The sequence below is a fragment of the Oreochromis niloticus genome, linkage group LG7 (genome assembly GCF_001858045.2).
Source record: "Oreochromis niloticus isolate F11D_XX linkage group LG7, O_niloticus_UMD_NMBU, whole genome shotgun sequence".
NCBI classification, from domain to species: domain Eukaryota; kingdom Metazoa; phylum Chordata; class Actinopteri; order Cichliformes; family Cichlidae; genus Oreochromis; species Oreochromis niloticus.
Genome location: NC_031972.2, coordinates 17,948,422 through 17,965,510, shown reverse-complemented (window position 1 = coordinate 17,965,510; position 17,089 = coordinate 17,948,422). Strand labels below are relative to the sequence as shown.

Here is a 17,089-nt window from a genome sequence, read left to right as displayed (position 1 = left end):
TTGAAAAATTGCTCTGTTTCCTGCCAACAAATCAACAGGTCGGTTAAAAATAAGATTTCTTTTTAAATATCAGACTGCTTTGGATCTTTGGCTTTGAGAAGGACTCCCTCTGGTGGAGTAAAAAATTTAAAACATTTTAGAAATTCAGTCAGCTGACATTCACACTGCCCTCTGAAAGTTGCCTGCTTGTGGAGAAGGCTTTACTTTGGTTGGTTTATTATTAGATCAGATATACAATGTATTTTACAAACACTGCAAAGCACAATCACTCTCCAATCCCATAAAAACTTACTTGACCCAAACAAAGCAAACTATTGATTTCACTAGACATAATTATTTGCATTCTGCTTTCCAGCTGACAGGAACACTGTTTTTACAGCCTTCCACTCCTCAGAAACGCTTGATTGGTAAATTAGTCACCGCATTATGTTTTTGTTCCACTCTGCATACAGTATTTAGAGATATGCAATAATTTCACCTACAGTATATTTTGCAGAGCAAATTTCAAGTCAGTGTTACAGCCCCAAAAATTAAAATGTAAAAAAGTTATATTTTTCTTTTTGGCAGCGCAGTGGTTTTTATTCCAAGTTTTAAACAAGCCACTAATGAGCTGTAGGCACAGAAACTTTAGTCTGGTGTCCATGGCAGGAGATATAATTCAGTTTTAAGAAGTTTACTTTAAAATTATCAAGTTACAGGCTATGGTTAGGCACCAGAAGGCTGCTCTGGTGCCTAACGCAGCCCTCCAACTAACACCACAGCGCACAGCTTCACTGCCTATATTAAAGGAAGCTCTGATAACAAATATGCATCTGTTTTTTGGGTTTTTTTGCAAAAACTATAAATAAATTATGAAAAAACAAAACTGTTCTCACTTTGAAGCTCTTACAGGTAGCAAAACATTGCAAAACAAGAACCACTGTGAGAGCGCAAAATTCCACCAAGACAGCTCACTCTCTGGGCAGTATTCACTTTTAAGGGAATATTTGGTATGTATTCATTTCGTCTTTAACAGAACAAAGTTTTATCAGAATTCATTCAAAAGTACACAGAAAAAATGGCACCTCCTTGACAGAAGTCAAAAACTTCTTAAGATTTAAAAAGGCCAACAAAGACATCACCTCGAGGAACCCTGTATTAGATAAGGTGCAGTGTCATTTCAGTGACATTTGAAACACTTACCGATAATCCACAGTTGCAGCTCTGATCACTGCTGCTAGGCGTGACTACAGCAGTATTTCCAAAATTTCTTTGAATCATTACTTTTGCTAAAACAAATTTTTAAAAATGACAATGGGGCATGCAATAGATGAGACTCAATGCACTAAGGTTAAAAAGTAAAATTCTATATTTTGCTGCTTTAATTCTTCCTGCAAGCACAAAAATGATGCAACACATCCTGATTGTTTACAGTTAAAGAAAAAAAAATCTGTTTTTATGAGAGACTTCTTTAATGTGCTATAAAGGAACAGTAGGTTTCTGAAAATATGCAATAAAAAAGCATGCGTTGGCACAGTCTACTCATTTTTGTTAAAAAATAGATTACATTATCTTGTATATCATACAAAAATAGACAATCTGTAATCAAACAGCATAAAATATGTTCTTTTTTAAAAGAAGTTAAATAAGAAGGCAGATCATTTCAATATTCACACCAAACACAAAGTATTTAAAAACACCTTTTTCATTCATTCCAGTTTGTTCACTCTGTTCTCTCTCGTGTTGGTTTCCTCTTCCTGTTCCTCTTTGGCCCTCCGCCTGTTCGAGGCGGCGCTTCCTTAGAGTCCTCACCCGAGCCCATATCTAAAGGGTCCTGGTTTTGTCTCCAGCTGTCCGGGACTGTGGGAAAGTCCTCCTCTAGAGAGTGCATAGGTCGACCATACACCTTGCTCTGCAGGTCAGCAATGTCATTTCGGATGTCTGCCATCAGCAGAAGCAGGAAGTCAAAGGATCCTGGAGGGCCCTGGGTTTGACCAAAGAGATACAGAAAAACTGATTTAGAAATTTAGATTTTTAGCTTATTTGTGGATATAAATAGAATTATTACACAAGAGTTTATTGCATCAAGGCTCCAGCTGTTTGGTGAACTGGCCACTGGATGCTTGGACATGATGATAATGCTTACTTTCCATGAGATACCATTTAATTTCCCAGCCATGCTGTTGTTTAACTACAATTTTCTATTGGATAGTAACAAGTTACAGTAATGTGGCCTCGGTATAGACAGCCTTAGTCTTACTGGTGGTCCAACAGGCCCAGGAGCTCCTCTGTCCCCCTGAGAAAACAAAACAAATATTTAGTTAAGATGAATTACACTGAAGGAAAATCATGAGAGGAATTCATGATATTCTGCTACGGGAACTTCCACAAACTGGAAAACTGAGTTCAGGATGAAAGTAAACACGATTGCTTCATGGATTAAAAAGGGAATAAATGGGAGCACATTATATCAACGAAGCATGTACTGTGTTGGAATATATTTTTGCTAAAAGAGCAATGCAGCTTTCATCAACTCTGTGTAAAGTTTGAAACATCATCTAAATGTCACCCCTAAAGCTCATGCTCAAAATGTGAGAATACGAAGTGTAGCTCTCCATTGAGTTTAGTGTAAAATCTTCTTTTCTAGCTTTAGATAACAAATACATTTCTAAGCAAAAAAGGAAAATTAGCCCCTTTAGTAAGCTGAATCCTTTACAGCTCGACTGTGAAGTATCATGGTAGCCTGGTGACTTACAGTAGCACATACACATTAAGCTGACTACCCTGTTAGCCATGCTCAGGGTCACAGGGGGGCTGGGAGTGTTTTAGCAGATGGTTTGGATTTGTTACTCTGAGAGACATATTACCATAACCCTCCAATCTATCCGCACAAACATCCCAGCTGCACTGAAAAGAACACCAAGGTACTGTGTCAATAAGGCAGATGCACCTAAGTCTTTCCATGCGTTCAATCTAAAAGCCAAGCAAACAGAGTTACAAGGTCCAATTTAACATGAGAATCTCTGAAGCTTTCATACCTTGCTCTTGAAAGTGATTTATTTTTCTTTTAAACAAACACAACCACCCTGGTGTCCAATCACGGGCACTGTTAAGTCTCATAATGTTTCAAGGTTTCTGCATATTAGCTCCTTAAACTACTTCACCTGGCTGCTCTCAGTCTAAATTCATTCTGACATCCTGAAGGTTCAGGATCAAGTCCCTAGTGAAACTAAAAAAGAAAATCTGACCTCACTCACTGCACCACGACCTGCCGTACTTATCACAGGCGAGGGTCAAATCAAAGATAGAGAGAGAGCTCTGGTCTATTTTTAAAAAGCTTTTTCTTTGAGGCTAATCTTAGTAACAGCTGCCACAGTCACAAGTGATGTTCATACATTATTTTGCCATATAAAAACCATCATCATCTAAATGAGAGTGAACCACTGTCACACTCAAAGTGGCAGAGCAAGAGCTTCTGGTTATAGATATTGTAAAAAAGAGCAAGAGGCATATTGTTTAATGCAAAAATGTGAAAAACGCACAAAACAAATCTCACAGTAACTAGGATGAAATCTGCATTGTGCCCCCTTAATCTCAGACTTAACCATCTGCCAGAGCCTTCTTTTTTTAACCCTTTGCCTCAGGCTTCACAAGAAGGCAAAGCAGAGAAAAACATTCCTGTTAGCCCTTTAAAATAACATCTCCAACTGGCCAATCTGAAGAAATCCAGGTGATTCCAAACAACCAAAACAGCCCAGAGGTATCTATAGTGTTCACATTGGTGGTCAATGATGTTTCTGTGCTGAAGTCACGGGCTCAAGTCTGACTTGAGAAAGTTCTTTCCAAGTGAGCAAAATCCTGACCCTCTCTGTAAGAATATGTAACGCACATTTCAAGCATCGACCAAAGCTTGTGTTCATGTTGTACACAAAACTGTGAAAACTGCCTATAAACTTGTAGCAACTTGCAGTTAAGTAATCCCCTCATGTGCCCACGCAGCACCCAGGTGAGGATTAACAAGTATTCTGGCACCTGCCTTGTGCTTTTTATCCCGAACAAATCTGGAGAGGTGGGGAAACAATTTAGCTATTGGGAAATTTACTTTGATTGACGTGATTTTGGCAAATCTATCCAGCTGCTTTCTGCACTCACTGCACCGACTTCTTTTTAAAAATAGGATGCAATATGTCAATGGTGATGACTCCTCCTGCTCCCTAAGGGATCAATGTGATTCTACTCTTGTCTATAGTAATTGCCTTGTAGAGGAAATTTATACTTTAAAATTCCCCAAAATGAAGATTTTTGGCTGACTAAATAGCATCTGAACTCACCTTTAGACCGTCTTTTCCTGGTGCTCCTGGAGGCCCCTGTTCAATACAAAAAGTAGTTCAGATATATTCGATTTTTAAACATACTTTAGTCACCTTTGTTTCAAACTCCAAAGGTATGAAATTATATTTACTGCTTTAAAGTATTGTTCTGTGGCGGCTTGTTGAATTCAGTATATTCCCAGAAACAGTTTACCCAAACAGTTTGCCCCTCAAAATACAAAACTACTTTATCATGCTCCATCAAGTGAGAGTACCCATGATTAACTCTGTTCCTGCCTCCAGGCCATTTTTGAGTAACTTCAAACTGACAACACAGAGTGCTTTGATCTCTCTCATGGGATAATAATCTTTGTATAGGGAGTAGCACCAATATTCAGATCACTACAAAGCTTCTGAGTCATGCATTCATCACCTCTGAAATCCAGACATGAAGTCAAACACACATGGCCTGGTGACCAAACCTCATAACTGCACCTAGAGTCTAACCAGGTTGTTGTGCGATGAGAGGACAATATCTTTTCAGTAGGAGATCATCAGCATGTATACTGACAAAATGTATAGATAAGATTAAAACGCATCCACACTCAAACACAAAGCAACAGGTCATCTTTTAAAAAAAACCACTCTTCTACAGCTCTTGTTTTGGCTTTAAGCAGCTTGTGATTTGATTGATGGTAGGTGCTGATAGTCTGATTTATCAGTGAGAAGATTGCATAAATACAAGAGCTTTAAAAAAGTAGAAAATATGTCTTGATAGCCACATCCTGCACATTCTTGATTCCAGTCCCACACTTTAACATGTAGGGTTGACACTTGCAGGAAAGACTTGGCACAGCATAAAAACAGCAAGCCAAAGAAAGCAACTGAAGCTGTTGTCCTGCCATTTCCACGTGTTATCCTTATCCACCTCGCAAGAATGAGGGTCTTTAAAAGGGTGCATGATGGGATGTATTTTGTGTCTTTCTCAGGGGGGGTTTCCTGTCAATGCAGTTACACTAAATTATCTGATAATATAATAATTTAGTGAATCATTAAAATGAAAAAAGAGATTTTCAAGATTTTATTGCTTTTCTTATTAAATCAGCCATTTTTCTATGTGTCACAAAGTAAAATTATAAGATAAAAAATAATAATAAATAGAGGTAACTGGTGTAAGAGTGGTGCTATACATCAAATTATTCATAGGTCACAAACTTTCTGATTGTCATATTCTCCTTTTGACATGAAGAATATGACAAATTGGATATAAAATGCTGTGAGGCTGTTTGTTTCATCCAAGATGAACATTAGTTTTTCTTGTTAAATTCTGTGTAAATCTTTGATTGTAAAACAGGGATTTAATAACTGACCACAGGTCCCCGAGGGCCTCGTTTGATATGGTACAGGTCGGGTGTTGGTCCAATGGGTCCCATTAAGCCTCTGGGGCCAGGTGGTCCAGGGGCCCCCGTCTGTCCTGAAATTCCTGGAGGGCCTTCTGGTCCTGGATCTCCTGAAGAATTACACACTGATATGAGTGGGTAGGAAACAACTGAAGAGATTACACACACAGACACACACACACACACTCTGCATAATAGATGCTTCTTAGCTGTACTAGAGAGCTTTCAATGTTAAGATGATCCCAACAATGCCTGCATTATATTTAGCTATGCAGAGGTTTACAATTTGAGGTTACCTATAGTTTACAGTTAAATATGGTACAAATATTCATTCTCTATTAACAGGTCAAAATTAAAAGTTGTCCAATGCTTTGAATTGTGAAAACTAAAACATTTCTATCAGTTCATCTACCCATCACTTTAATTGTTACTAGGGATTGTTAAAGATAAGTGTCAGAAATGTGTCAGAAATACCACCTAAAATACACACAAAAACACACACAGCCGCAAATATATATATATTACTCTTGTATTTTATTGATTATTATTGATTAATGCATTTTTATCAGTTTTAGCATGCTGTAACAAGTGAATTTCCCCAGTGTGGGCTTAAACCTACTAATAGCATAAGTGCTGTCAGTAATTATTTCATGTACGGTGTGCCTAAACGCATCTAGCCTATCAGTGTTTTCAACATTTTGCTTAACGCCATCACGTCTTCATAGAGGCTGGTGTTCTCGCGTAGAGACTGAGGCTGTGTCTTACCTGGAGGTCCAGGGGAACCTGGAGGCCCTGGTAAAGACATAGGTGATAGGAGTTTTTCACTCGTCATCTGCTCAGGGATGCCAGCACTGTTTGACAGCAAAGCCATCTTAGAGGAGTTACGAAAGAAAAAGGAGAAATGGTTGAATAACACTGTAAATGCCATGCAAAGTTAGCTAAAAATTACTGAATTAATTTAGCCTTTTTAAGCTGATTTGGAAGTTATATAAAACATCCAGATATCTGACTCTACAATTAGGCATTTAGTTTTAAAAACAGTTTTACATACAATGACTCATAAAAGCATGCAATGTCAAACAGGAAAGGAAACCTTCACCCTGGAGGGCCAACATAAACTAAAATTAAGCTAAAATTATATTCTCTGCCAAAGATTAAAGTTGATCATCTATCTGCACCACAGTATAAGCAGTAACCCAGCCAGATGGAAGGCCAGGCAACCCCTCTGCATTATTCAGCATGACCAGGAGAGTTCCTGCTCTGTATATTAAGTAGCATCCTTGAGGAAAAAGTTATCTTTGATCTGAGTAGAACATCATGTGGAGCTGGTAACCCCTGGGGGTAATACCTTAAAGACCTCACCATGCTGCCAGGGCTGACAAATCAGAATTCATGCAAGACGCAGAAGCATCTGTCCATGCTGGCACACACACACACACACACACACACACACACACACACACACACACTGAAAGGTTGTGGTTCACCTGCTGATCAGTAAAAATTATACAAGACTTTAGCCTGTGACCTTGGGTACAGGTGTTCAAACCGAGGGTTCCTAACCTTTCCATGATATGAATAAATGAAATTTTTACTTACTTTTTTCTTAAACTTTAAAGATCATCTACATTTTTATGTTTATTTTATTTAAAAAAAAAAAGTTTCTTGTGTTTTACACTGAAAACTAACATACTACTGTCATGCACATGTGTAGCTCAGTTTGCAAGATGTGTGATATTTCTGTGGAGTTTGTGGGTGAAATGGACCAATCCAATGCACACATTTTTACCTTCTGTTTAAGCTGTAGGACAGACATCTTAATTTGGTAGAAATCATCACACGTGGCTGAGCAGGTTCCAGTATTCATGACATTATCAGACTTCTCAAAGAGATGTACTGCTGGGAAATGGAAAATGTTTATGTTAACATAATGCTTTTCTTAGAAAACTGTCAGGAAAACAGACTTTACTGAAGAAGCTACATTTGGCTGCTCGCTTATTCAACAAGGATCACCACAGTGGGAAGCTCCACATTTTTGATTTGACCGAACTATGTATCTTCACTTGCTAGCCATAAAGTGTAAACCAAAAGCTATGCTTTGGGAAAGTTAACCTAAAGCGTATGATTCAGAGCTGTGTTAAACTGACCACATAAAGGGAAACCAAAATTGTTATTGCTGTCAGGTTACATTAAATCTGTCACCAAAACAGTCTAATAATTTAAATAGTGTTGTTATGTTCAGGAATGCTGCTTTCATAAGTGTTCGATGGGTTTCCGATAAGCTGTGTGAGCAGAGTGAGAGATGAGTGGCTTATGTTCTGAAGGCAAAAGCAGCAAAACAGCTATTTAGTATTATAGTTGTGTTTGTGCTTTAGTCTTTTCAGAAACAGGTATTAAAACCTGAAATGAGGAAACTGTCCACCAACCAGTTCTGACTTTATTCTGATCCGATTTGTACAACCGGATAGCGACTGCTTTCTTTGTGCCTCTTGGTTCAGTGTAATGAATGTAAGATTGAGCAGTTTTGTTCTCGCAAATACTCCCTTTTTTAATAACTGGGGAAAAGCAAATCCACTAACCCAAAGGTACATTACTCATTGTGGGTGATTTACTGAACTAAAGTTGGCAGGGGGCTGTAAAAAATGAGTCTCGGGAAAGTGCAGAATTAAAATGAGTTCAGAGTTAACAATGTGATTTAATAACATATTGTTACGACTGAAAATAACTCTACATGTCTTTTTTTCTCACTTTCCTCTCCACTTTTTCAGCTTTTCGCTAGTTCGTCCAGATTAAAACGATAATGTTTAATCAATAAACTTGCACATAACTCACATTCCTATGGAAACAAAGCCCATAAAGAAGCACACTGTAGCTCTTCTAGTTTTGTCTCGAGCCTGTGGTTGAATGGTGAAACTGTCTGGATATTATTTTCCCCCACTATATTACAAAGCAGCGGGACATAAAGTGGCTGCATGATTATGTACCGCAGTTTCTCATTCTCCAGTTTTTTTTTCTGAACTACAGTATGCAATAGAAGATGAACGCATGGGAGGAAGTAACAAATCTGCAGCGCTTTACTGCTTCATTGCAACTGAATCTGAGGCAAAATAAGAAAAAAAAAAGGTTTTTTTTATCGCCTAGAACATTTGCGCTTTCTTCAAATACACCCAGCAAATCAGGAAAATCAGGAGTCAAAGGGACAGAAGCACGTTAAGGAGACAGAACAATTCTGACATGCACAAGGGTCGAAGATGTCTAATGACTCCCAGGTGTCTGTGTTTTGCAGAACCCCTCCTCTTCCTCCGCCTCCCTCTCTCGCTCACATACACCAATAACAAGCTGTCAGCTTCACGTCACAGTCAGAGGTGCCCTTGAATAAAGACAAAAGGTCAGTGTCTTTATTCAAGGGCACTTCTGACTGTGAGCTGACCTTGGCTGAAGAGAAAATGTCAATCTCACCTCTCTCCCCCTTGGTGCATGTTTTCCCATCTTCTTCCAGGAAGTAGCCTTTCTCACACTCACACCTGTAGCTCCCCACAGAGTTAATGCAGATCTGAGAGCATGCCGTCATGTTTTTGTCTGCGCATTCATTGATGTCTGCATCATGCGGTGACAGGAGGGAGATAAAAGAAAGACAAAGTGTCACTTCGGGTCACTTAGGTTTCACTGACAAGCACAACCTCATGATCATTTAAAGAAATATATATAAAAAATATTATTTGTAACGTATTTTGTCTTTGTACAAGTACAATAAAACAAAAGGAGCACAGGTTTCTTTTAAATAATGTTTGATCAAACAATCAAACGTTATTTTAAAAGATGACACTGATTAATATGTATGTGGTGTACCCACCCAGACAATAGGGCTTCTCTCGCCTTCTGTGACGCTCACGGTCATAGCGATAGCCGGGGTAACAGGTACACACCACTCTGCCGAAATGATCGGTACACTGCTGCTCACAGGGGGCGCCGGCGCATACGTCATAGTCTGGACATAAATAAAGCGCTTTGTCAGTGTGAGCAAGAAAACACAAACTGAGCATCTCGGATCCATCTACCATTAAGTTTTTATTATTATATATTATCAGACTAAAGACTGGATGGGTTTGGGAAGAATTCCCAAAATAATCAGAGAAGCACAGGAGAGATATCCAGTTTCATACCTTCAGGAATGCACTGGCCCAGAACAAACTTGAAGCCCTTGCAACACTTCTTTCTGTAAAATATCAAAGAAACATGTGCATAAGAAGACAAATTCACTACGTTAATACACAAAGGTCACTCATTTACATAAAATATACAGTACTGTGAGAATATACAGAAATGAGCTCCTCTTTATCTCTTTGTATTTTGCTTCCAAGGAACCAGACTTACAATTTTTTTAAGTGATCTTGAGCAATACTTCTTCAGGTTGAAAAATACTTTTCGCTCATGTTCAGTCCACTCCTTGTACCCGAACATTTTCAGAGGAATGTTTTTGGTGTGTTAAGCCTAACACTGACCTATGAATAATTAAAGTATTACAAAAGGCCCCTAACATAGAGGGATGAACCAATGTTTTCTCTACAGATAACAAAAATATTAACAAAGAACAACATTTAAATTGTACCTTTGGGCACTTTAACAACCTGTCCCAAAAGATATAATTTGTCCCTTTCCTTAGCTGAATTGACAACAAATGCCAAAGATAGCACACTCTGACGGGTGTAAAATACTGTAGTACTTCAACACCAATAAAACAATTACTTAAATGGAATGCTTATTGAACCTCTTAACACTGACCTATGAATCACTGAAACATAAAAAAGGCTCTTAACTTACAGGATGAACCAGTCTTGTTTTTACACATAACAGAAAACTTAGCAGAGAGCCAGTTTCAAATTGTATCTTTGTTACTAGCAGTCTGTTGTAAGAACACATAATTTGTTTCCATTTCTTTAGCTGATTGAATCTATGAAACTCCCAAAGATAACACAGTCTGACAGACACAATAGTATTTTTTGCACCATCAAGTTGATTCCCAAAGAGTTATTAGCTGAAAAGTTGCCATATCGTAGCATAATGTACAGTGTGGACTTAAAAAAGTGGACAAGTGGAGAACAAAGGAAGATGTGGCAGGCCTTAAAAATGATCTACAGCAGATGAACAGTATCTAAAAGTCATGTCCTTAAGAAATAGGAAAAAATCCAGAAAACACATGACACAGGTCCTGAGAGACACATCAGGTCCTTCAGTTGATCCATCTACTGTTGACTAAAGCCTCATTAGAAATGGTGTCAGTGTAAGTATGTCTGTTGAGAACCCATTCCCCAAGGGAAATGGGGAGAAAAGGCTGAGGTATGGCAAATTACCCAAGAACTAGATTGAAAATCATCGGCAACAGGTCTGATGGAAAGATGAATCCAAGTGTAAGATTTCTGGGTCAAAAATATATGGAAGACATATGGAAAGAGGTAAACAGTCATTTTCTATAGCCATCTGGTTGCCGCTCTGTCATATTTAGGACTGCAACAGCGATCTTGTGAACACTGATGGAATGTGTTGACAATACTATTTAAAAGCATCTGATTGGCAACAGCTTCATTTTTCTGCAAAATTATCCCAAAGACACTGCCAGTGCAGTAAAAGCATACCTGAATAATAAAAAAAAACACACAATGGAGCACTATCAGTCATTGATTGGCCTCCTCAGAGCACAGGCCTCAGACTTATTACAGCAATGTGGGATCATCTTGACAGAGAATGAAACAAAAAGGCAGCCAACATCCAAAGAAGACCTTTGAATGTCCTTTAAGAAGCTGGGAGAACTATTCCTGAAGACTGCTTAAAGAAATTAGAAGAAAGCTGGCTAAGAGACTTCAGGCTGTGTTGAAGAATGAAGGTGGTCATACCAAACACTGACTTTCAAGCTTTTAAGAAAAGTAAAAACTAAACTGCTGTTCCAATATTTCAGGCTGTTTATATGAACGTGTTTGAAGGAAATCTAAAACTAATTTTGTTATGCACGCACACACACACACACACACACACACACAAACAGCTGTCGGCAGATCTCATTGCTGTGTCTGTTTCTGCATGTTTGCTCAGGTCTAATTACACTTCTTTGAATTTCAACATAATTCAGAGGACAATCCTCCTGTAAGTTGACTATGGTATTTGTGTTTTTTTTAATTAAAAAAACATTTTAACCTCCATTTAATTTTTGTCCAAGGATTTAAATTCACTGTTTACTAATTCTCAGTTTTTCTGTTTTATTATTATAAATTCTACAAGACAATTTTGTTGTAGTTTTTTAACAGCATGAGTCACGTCATTACAAGGTATGATTCAGAGCAAAGGAAAAGTACTAACAGGTGTTTCTTTCAAACAGGAGAGTATAAAACAAACCAATTATGCCATGAAGTCATGGAAATATGGTGCATTCGTGCTCTCTTTGATAGACACACTGAATAAGAATCATACTGCTGCGTACCTTTTAATCAGAAAAGGTAATACTAACAAGACCATTCCCCAGTTAGTTCATGCAATGAACACTATGTGATCACCAGGATTCAAGCACAATCAATATGTAATTAACTCCTACAGGCACCCAGGTAAATCATTTAGTCACTACATTAAGAATCTATAGCTCTGCTAATGCTAATTTTTAACACTGAAAATACTCTCCATTGTTTTTAGTTTAGCCCTAGCATGCAAACACTGCCTGCTAAGCACACCTTCAGGCTATAAATAAAATGTCAGTTGACAGAGTAGTGACCTGACGACAGTGCTAGATGAAATTTTATTTTTATTTATTAATTATTAAGGAAATGTTGTTTCTATATCTCAGGAAAATCCCTGACATTACCTTGCGGTGGCTTTAAATTAGGTCATTAAGTGCTACACCGGCATACAAAAAGATGAAAATGAGAACACACATGAGACAATAACTGGGTAATAAGGCAATAATGACTAATTGGACTGAGCGTGCAAATGCAAAACATGTTATCAAAGGATGGTTAAAGTGACAGACAGTTGATTAATTTCTCAGATTTCTCTCTTAAACGGCCCATTAGAAACAGAATGACTTCATACTAGGGCAATTTTTAAACCAGGAATGTCTTAATTACACTTTTTAGTCTCACTGCAACTTCCATTTGCTGCTTCCTGTTTTATTAAGAGTCAAATAGTCAGTTTTTTTGAGTTCATGTGTTCATAAGTGAAGCCCTTATGGCTTCATTTGTAACTCTTCAGGCTTCCACAGAAGGAAATTAACCTGCAAAAACCAGATTTGAACCCTTACCTCAAACTTAACACTTTAACTCATGCACGAGTGATTATCATACAAAAGGAACAATCACCACTCAAGAGATTCTTAATGGGGAAAGAGCAGGCCATGTGTGACGCATCTAAGTACAAATTCAAATATGGTGCACTGATGTATTTTTCACTGAGTGCATATGATTTGTTGGGTTATTGCATTGAGTGCAGTGATTCTGAACATCAGAGAGAGGGATTTAGCACATAAATGAGGTACTGGTCAGTTCCTGAAATCAATCAAGATGACCACCATTGTTGATCCGTATGATCAATCAAACATACTGACAGAGGAACAGATCTATGTGTATACCACACACACCCACACACTCACCCACACACACAAACTGGACACTATCACAGAAGCACTGATTAAGACAACTGACAACTTAAAGAGCTGCTACTCTTACAAACATGATCTTTCCTTGTCATATTTGTACTGTAAATCAGTTTGTAAAGCAGGTATGAAATTATTGTACAGAAAACATATACAGCTAAATATCTGTGCACATCTGTCTTTCAATTTATGTTTCTAATTTATTGCATCCCAGCATACTGAATGTTGGGAGAAGCTTGGACTTGGACACCCTGAGAGAGCAGATCTGAGGATGGCTTCCTGCGTGACCCAATATCGCATGTCGTAATAACATCCCCCTGAGGGCAGAAGGCACTTATAGCAAATAACCAGCTTAGCAAAATAACCAGGGTTAGCTGAACAATCATGAGAAAACAAACAACTATGTCCGTCTCCAAAGGATCACGAAAGAGGCAACAGCATCCCATGGAAACTGGATCCCAAGCTGTGTTCAAGTTCATTTTTACTGAGCTGCATCTTTTGTTTTATTAAATTAGCATCCAGAGAAATGCTCATTATCTCTATAATTTTATACCTCGCCGTACTGTCTCTCATTATATTATTAAATAAACAAGTGTAATCGCACTGGTATTTGGTTTCCTTGCTGATAAAAGAGCACTTTAAACACAACTAAGTATTATCTGACATTTTCCATTTTTACTAATTGGCTAAATGTAAATTACTGATTTCTTATGACGCCACTTGGTTAAACATTTGTATTTTGACATGTGTGGACACAAAAACTAAATAAAGGGAGATGGTAAAGACATGACCTGTCTAAAAGTTAAAACAACATGCTTTGTAAAGACACGGGATGATGGATGCTTGGGTTTAAGGTTGGTGCACTAAGGCAATAAAATACCCTCAAACTATCCACATGATTTATTTCCTGATTTTTTAAAATCAGCCACAGCTCCTTAATGGAAGTCCTCAGAGATAAATGGATAATACACGACAACAACAAATGTACATGCCATATAGTGAAGTACGTGCTCAAAAACGAATGCACTGCGTTGATATTACTGCCCATTTCTATCAAATTCCTACATTGTGTAGTGATTAGGGTTGTAGCTAGTGTTTGTAGTCTACACAAGTGTAACACTGAAGCACTGAAGTGCTGGGATTAAGTGCGATGACGGATACGTTAACTGTTATAAGTGCAACGTGTATCAAGACAACTCCTGATTCACCAAAAACTATTTAGCAATTTACCTCTGCTCCTCTAACACTGTTTAATAGCAGAAAATGCTCATATCCTAATCACGCTCCACACTTGGGGAGAGTCAAGGATCACAACATGAATGCTTCTTTGCTCTCTTACCAACAACAACTATTAAGGAGTTTGTGCACGGCCAATTAACCATGAAGCACTTTATGATTCAGCACACAAAACAAAACCCCGCCGAGTTTTGACGCACAGAGCCTTGGCACTTTTCGCAACAACAGCTCTCTCCCCTGCAAGCCTGCCGTTCGCTCATGTGCTTCATGCAAATCGGCAAACAAATTTGAAACACATGTGGATTTCATTCATATTCATGAGTGAAAGTACAAGGGAGAAAGATTTCCCAGGTGCATTCATGCCACTTTTCTACAAGAATATCAGGGAGTCACACGTCTGTACACGCACAATGCCCGCATGTTGTGACTGACATTTGATTTCAGACACGCTAGACTGTGAAAACTTGCACTTGTTCAGAGTGTTCACCCTGTTTGTTTTGTCACCTGTGCCTTTTTTTCACCTAAAGGTTATTTAAATGTGCTAGTAATGCATATCGTCTTACAGGGGGGCCCTGAAATCTAGACATAAACTAGTCTGACCTCAGTTACCCGAGGTGAACCATAAGCACTCTAATTACCTTATAAACAGAAGCCCTTCCCTGAACCAACATGGTGCACCCAGCTTGGCCTGGCAGTGCCTTGTGACACACTAATTCACCACAGCACACAGAAGCATCAACATCCACATTTGGATACAGCAAGAAGTTCGAAAAATGAATCGATCATCTCTTTTCAAAAAGGAAAAATATCAAACTGAAGGGTAACACACTCACACACAAACACACAGCTGTGAGACACATGCACTCTGCTCCATGGAGGCTTATTTATCTAACATTGCTGCCAGTAATTCTGCATTCCTCACAAGAGAAGATGTTTCTCAAAGTGAAGAGGACGCGGCTTCTGTACTCAGATGAGCCTGATCGTGCTAAAAAGAGTGGGACATAAACGAAACAACCGTTACGACCATATAATGACTACCAGGATTTTCTGTTTTTCTTGGACTTGTCTTAATATTAATTATAGTCTTGGTAACTTGAAGAGACAAAACAAACAAACTGAAGACACTGATGACATTTTCAAGAGTGGAGCTTTTACAAATGACTCATAAATAAATAACAGGATTGCTGCAATCATAAACACAAAAGAACACCCTAGTGAACGTGCTAACAGAAACATCATTAATATACAAATGCATATAACCATCCACAACAAAACTTATTTCATCATCAACCCCATATGATGGACTTCTGATGCAGCTATGGTTTGTACTATGAGGTTCTTCCTAATTAGTTAAGAATTTTAGGCAAAGATTCAGAGTAGAATAAAAATATTATGACTGTGGATGTGGGTTGTGAGTCTGATTGTCAGTAAGGTTATCTTACACCCTGACCTTCCAGAGACTCTCTGTACTTTGAAAACATTTGGTGATAAAACACCGATCTACAGTTTCTACATCAGAAACTAAGATTATCTAAAAAAAGGCAGAATTTCAGGTCTCAACTCAACACAAAACTCAAACAAAACTGACTTTATTGATCGTTTACGTTTCCACTCTTTTCAGATCTTTCACACACTGACCAGTTGAATATGTATATATTATTTACATGTGTAATTTGACATGTGTGAAGGTAATGTACATAGGTATGGTAAACTACATAGGTTAGTGTAATCTGTTCATTGATGATGTGTTTTCGTGTATTTCTATTTGTTATTTGACCTGCCCAGGGACTGAGGATGGAAATTAGCTAGCAGTTAAATCTGGTACAATGCATCGTTTTCCTTAGGAGATTAATGTTTTTCGTATATGGTCCCTGACAACTAAAGAGGAAAATTAAATGGAGTGAAAGTGAGTGGCTGCCAAAGAATTGCTGATATGCTGCTTATTCTGACAATAACTTTCCCCAGACCGCTGAGTCCATATCTGATGATCAGTCTCAAAGGCCTCTGATAATTTGCCATGCTAACTGAACCTTCAGACTATTTATTCTCTCTGGATCGCAAACATTTTTTAATTTTTTCTCCTTTTACCTCACTTTTTGGCACTTTGGCACAGTCCCTTCAATTTCTAGTTTCTTTGAATTCTCTTCACTTATATTTGTTTCATTGCACCACATCACCGCCATCAGCATTGTCTATTCGCCTCACAGTCTGCATGAACGTGCTATGTGTCGTGAGAGGCTAGTGTAAATACAACAGGACCTCCTGTTTACACTGCAATGAATCTGGTGTGAGCTTTAGTCAACTGATTGTTGTGGAAAACCTGCAACACAGGACTTTGCGTGGTTGCACAAAACCATCTGTTAAATCAGACGTTTCCTCATCAACAGTACCTCTGCCCAAATTCTTTTTCAGTCTTTCAGTCTCATATTTGGACCGCAAGAGCTTCCTCTTGCAGTTCTTTCAGAAATATTCTCCTGCAGCTGCCAGTTTCTAATCCAGATCCCAAACACAGACCTCTTAAATGTTCACAA

General features: G+C 38.3%; 1 protein-coding gene across 6 annotated transcripts in view; it reads right to left on the bottom strand.

The window, feature by feature from the left end:
* Positions 1-824: 824 nt before the first annotated feature.
* The window catches only part of ccbe1 (collagen and calcium binding EGF domains 1), a 37,706-nt gene continuing 21,441 nt past the window's right edge, over positions 825-17,089 (bottom strand). For 4 of the 6 annotated variants that reach the window (XM_005456263.4, XM_019361011.2, XM_005456265.4 and 1 more), the window contains 9 exons: positions 9,853-9,905; positions 9,543-9,677; positions 9,149-9,286; positions 7,479-7,588; positions 6,455-6,560; positions 5,660-5,799; positions 4,311-4,346; positions 2,240-2,275; positions 825-1,963 (listed from right to left, as the gene is read on the bottom strand). In XM_005456263.4, the coding sequence (XP_005456320.1) occupies positions 1,703-1,963; positions 2,240-2,275; positions 4,311-4,346; positions 5,660-5,799; positions 6,455-6,560; positions 7,479-7,588; positions 9,149-9,286; positions 9,543-9,677; positions 9,853-9,905 (1,015 nt within the window). In that variant the 3' untranslated portion in view covers positions 825-1,702. Of the gene's footprint in view, positions 1,964-2,125; positions 2,276-4,310; positions 4,347-5,659; positions 5,800-6,454; positions 6,561-7,478; positions 7,589-9,148; positions 9,287-9,542; positions 9,678-9,852; positions 9,906-17,089 lie in introns of all 6 variants that reach the window. The other 2 variants (XM_005456266.4, XM_013275192.3) reach the window with 2 other exon arrangements.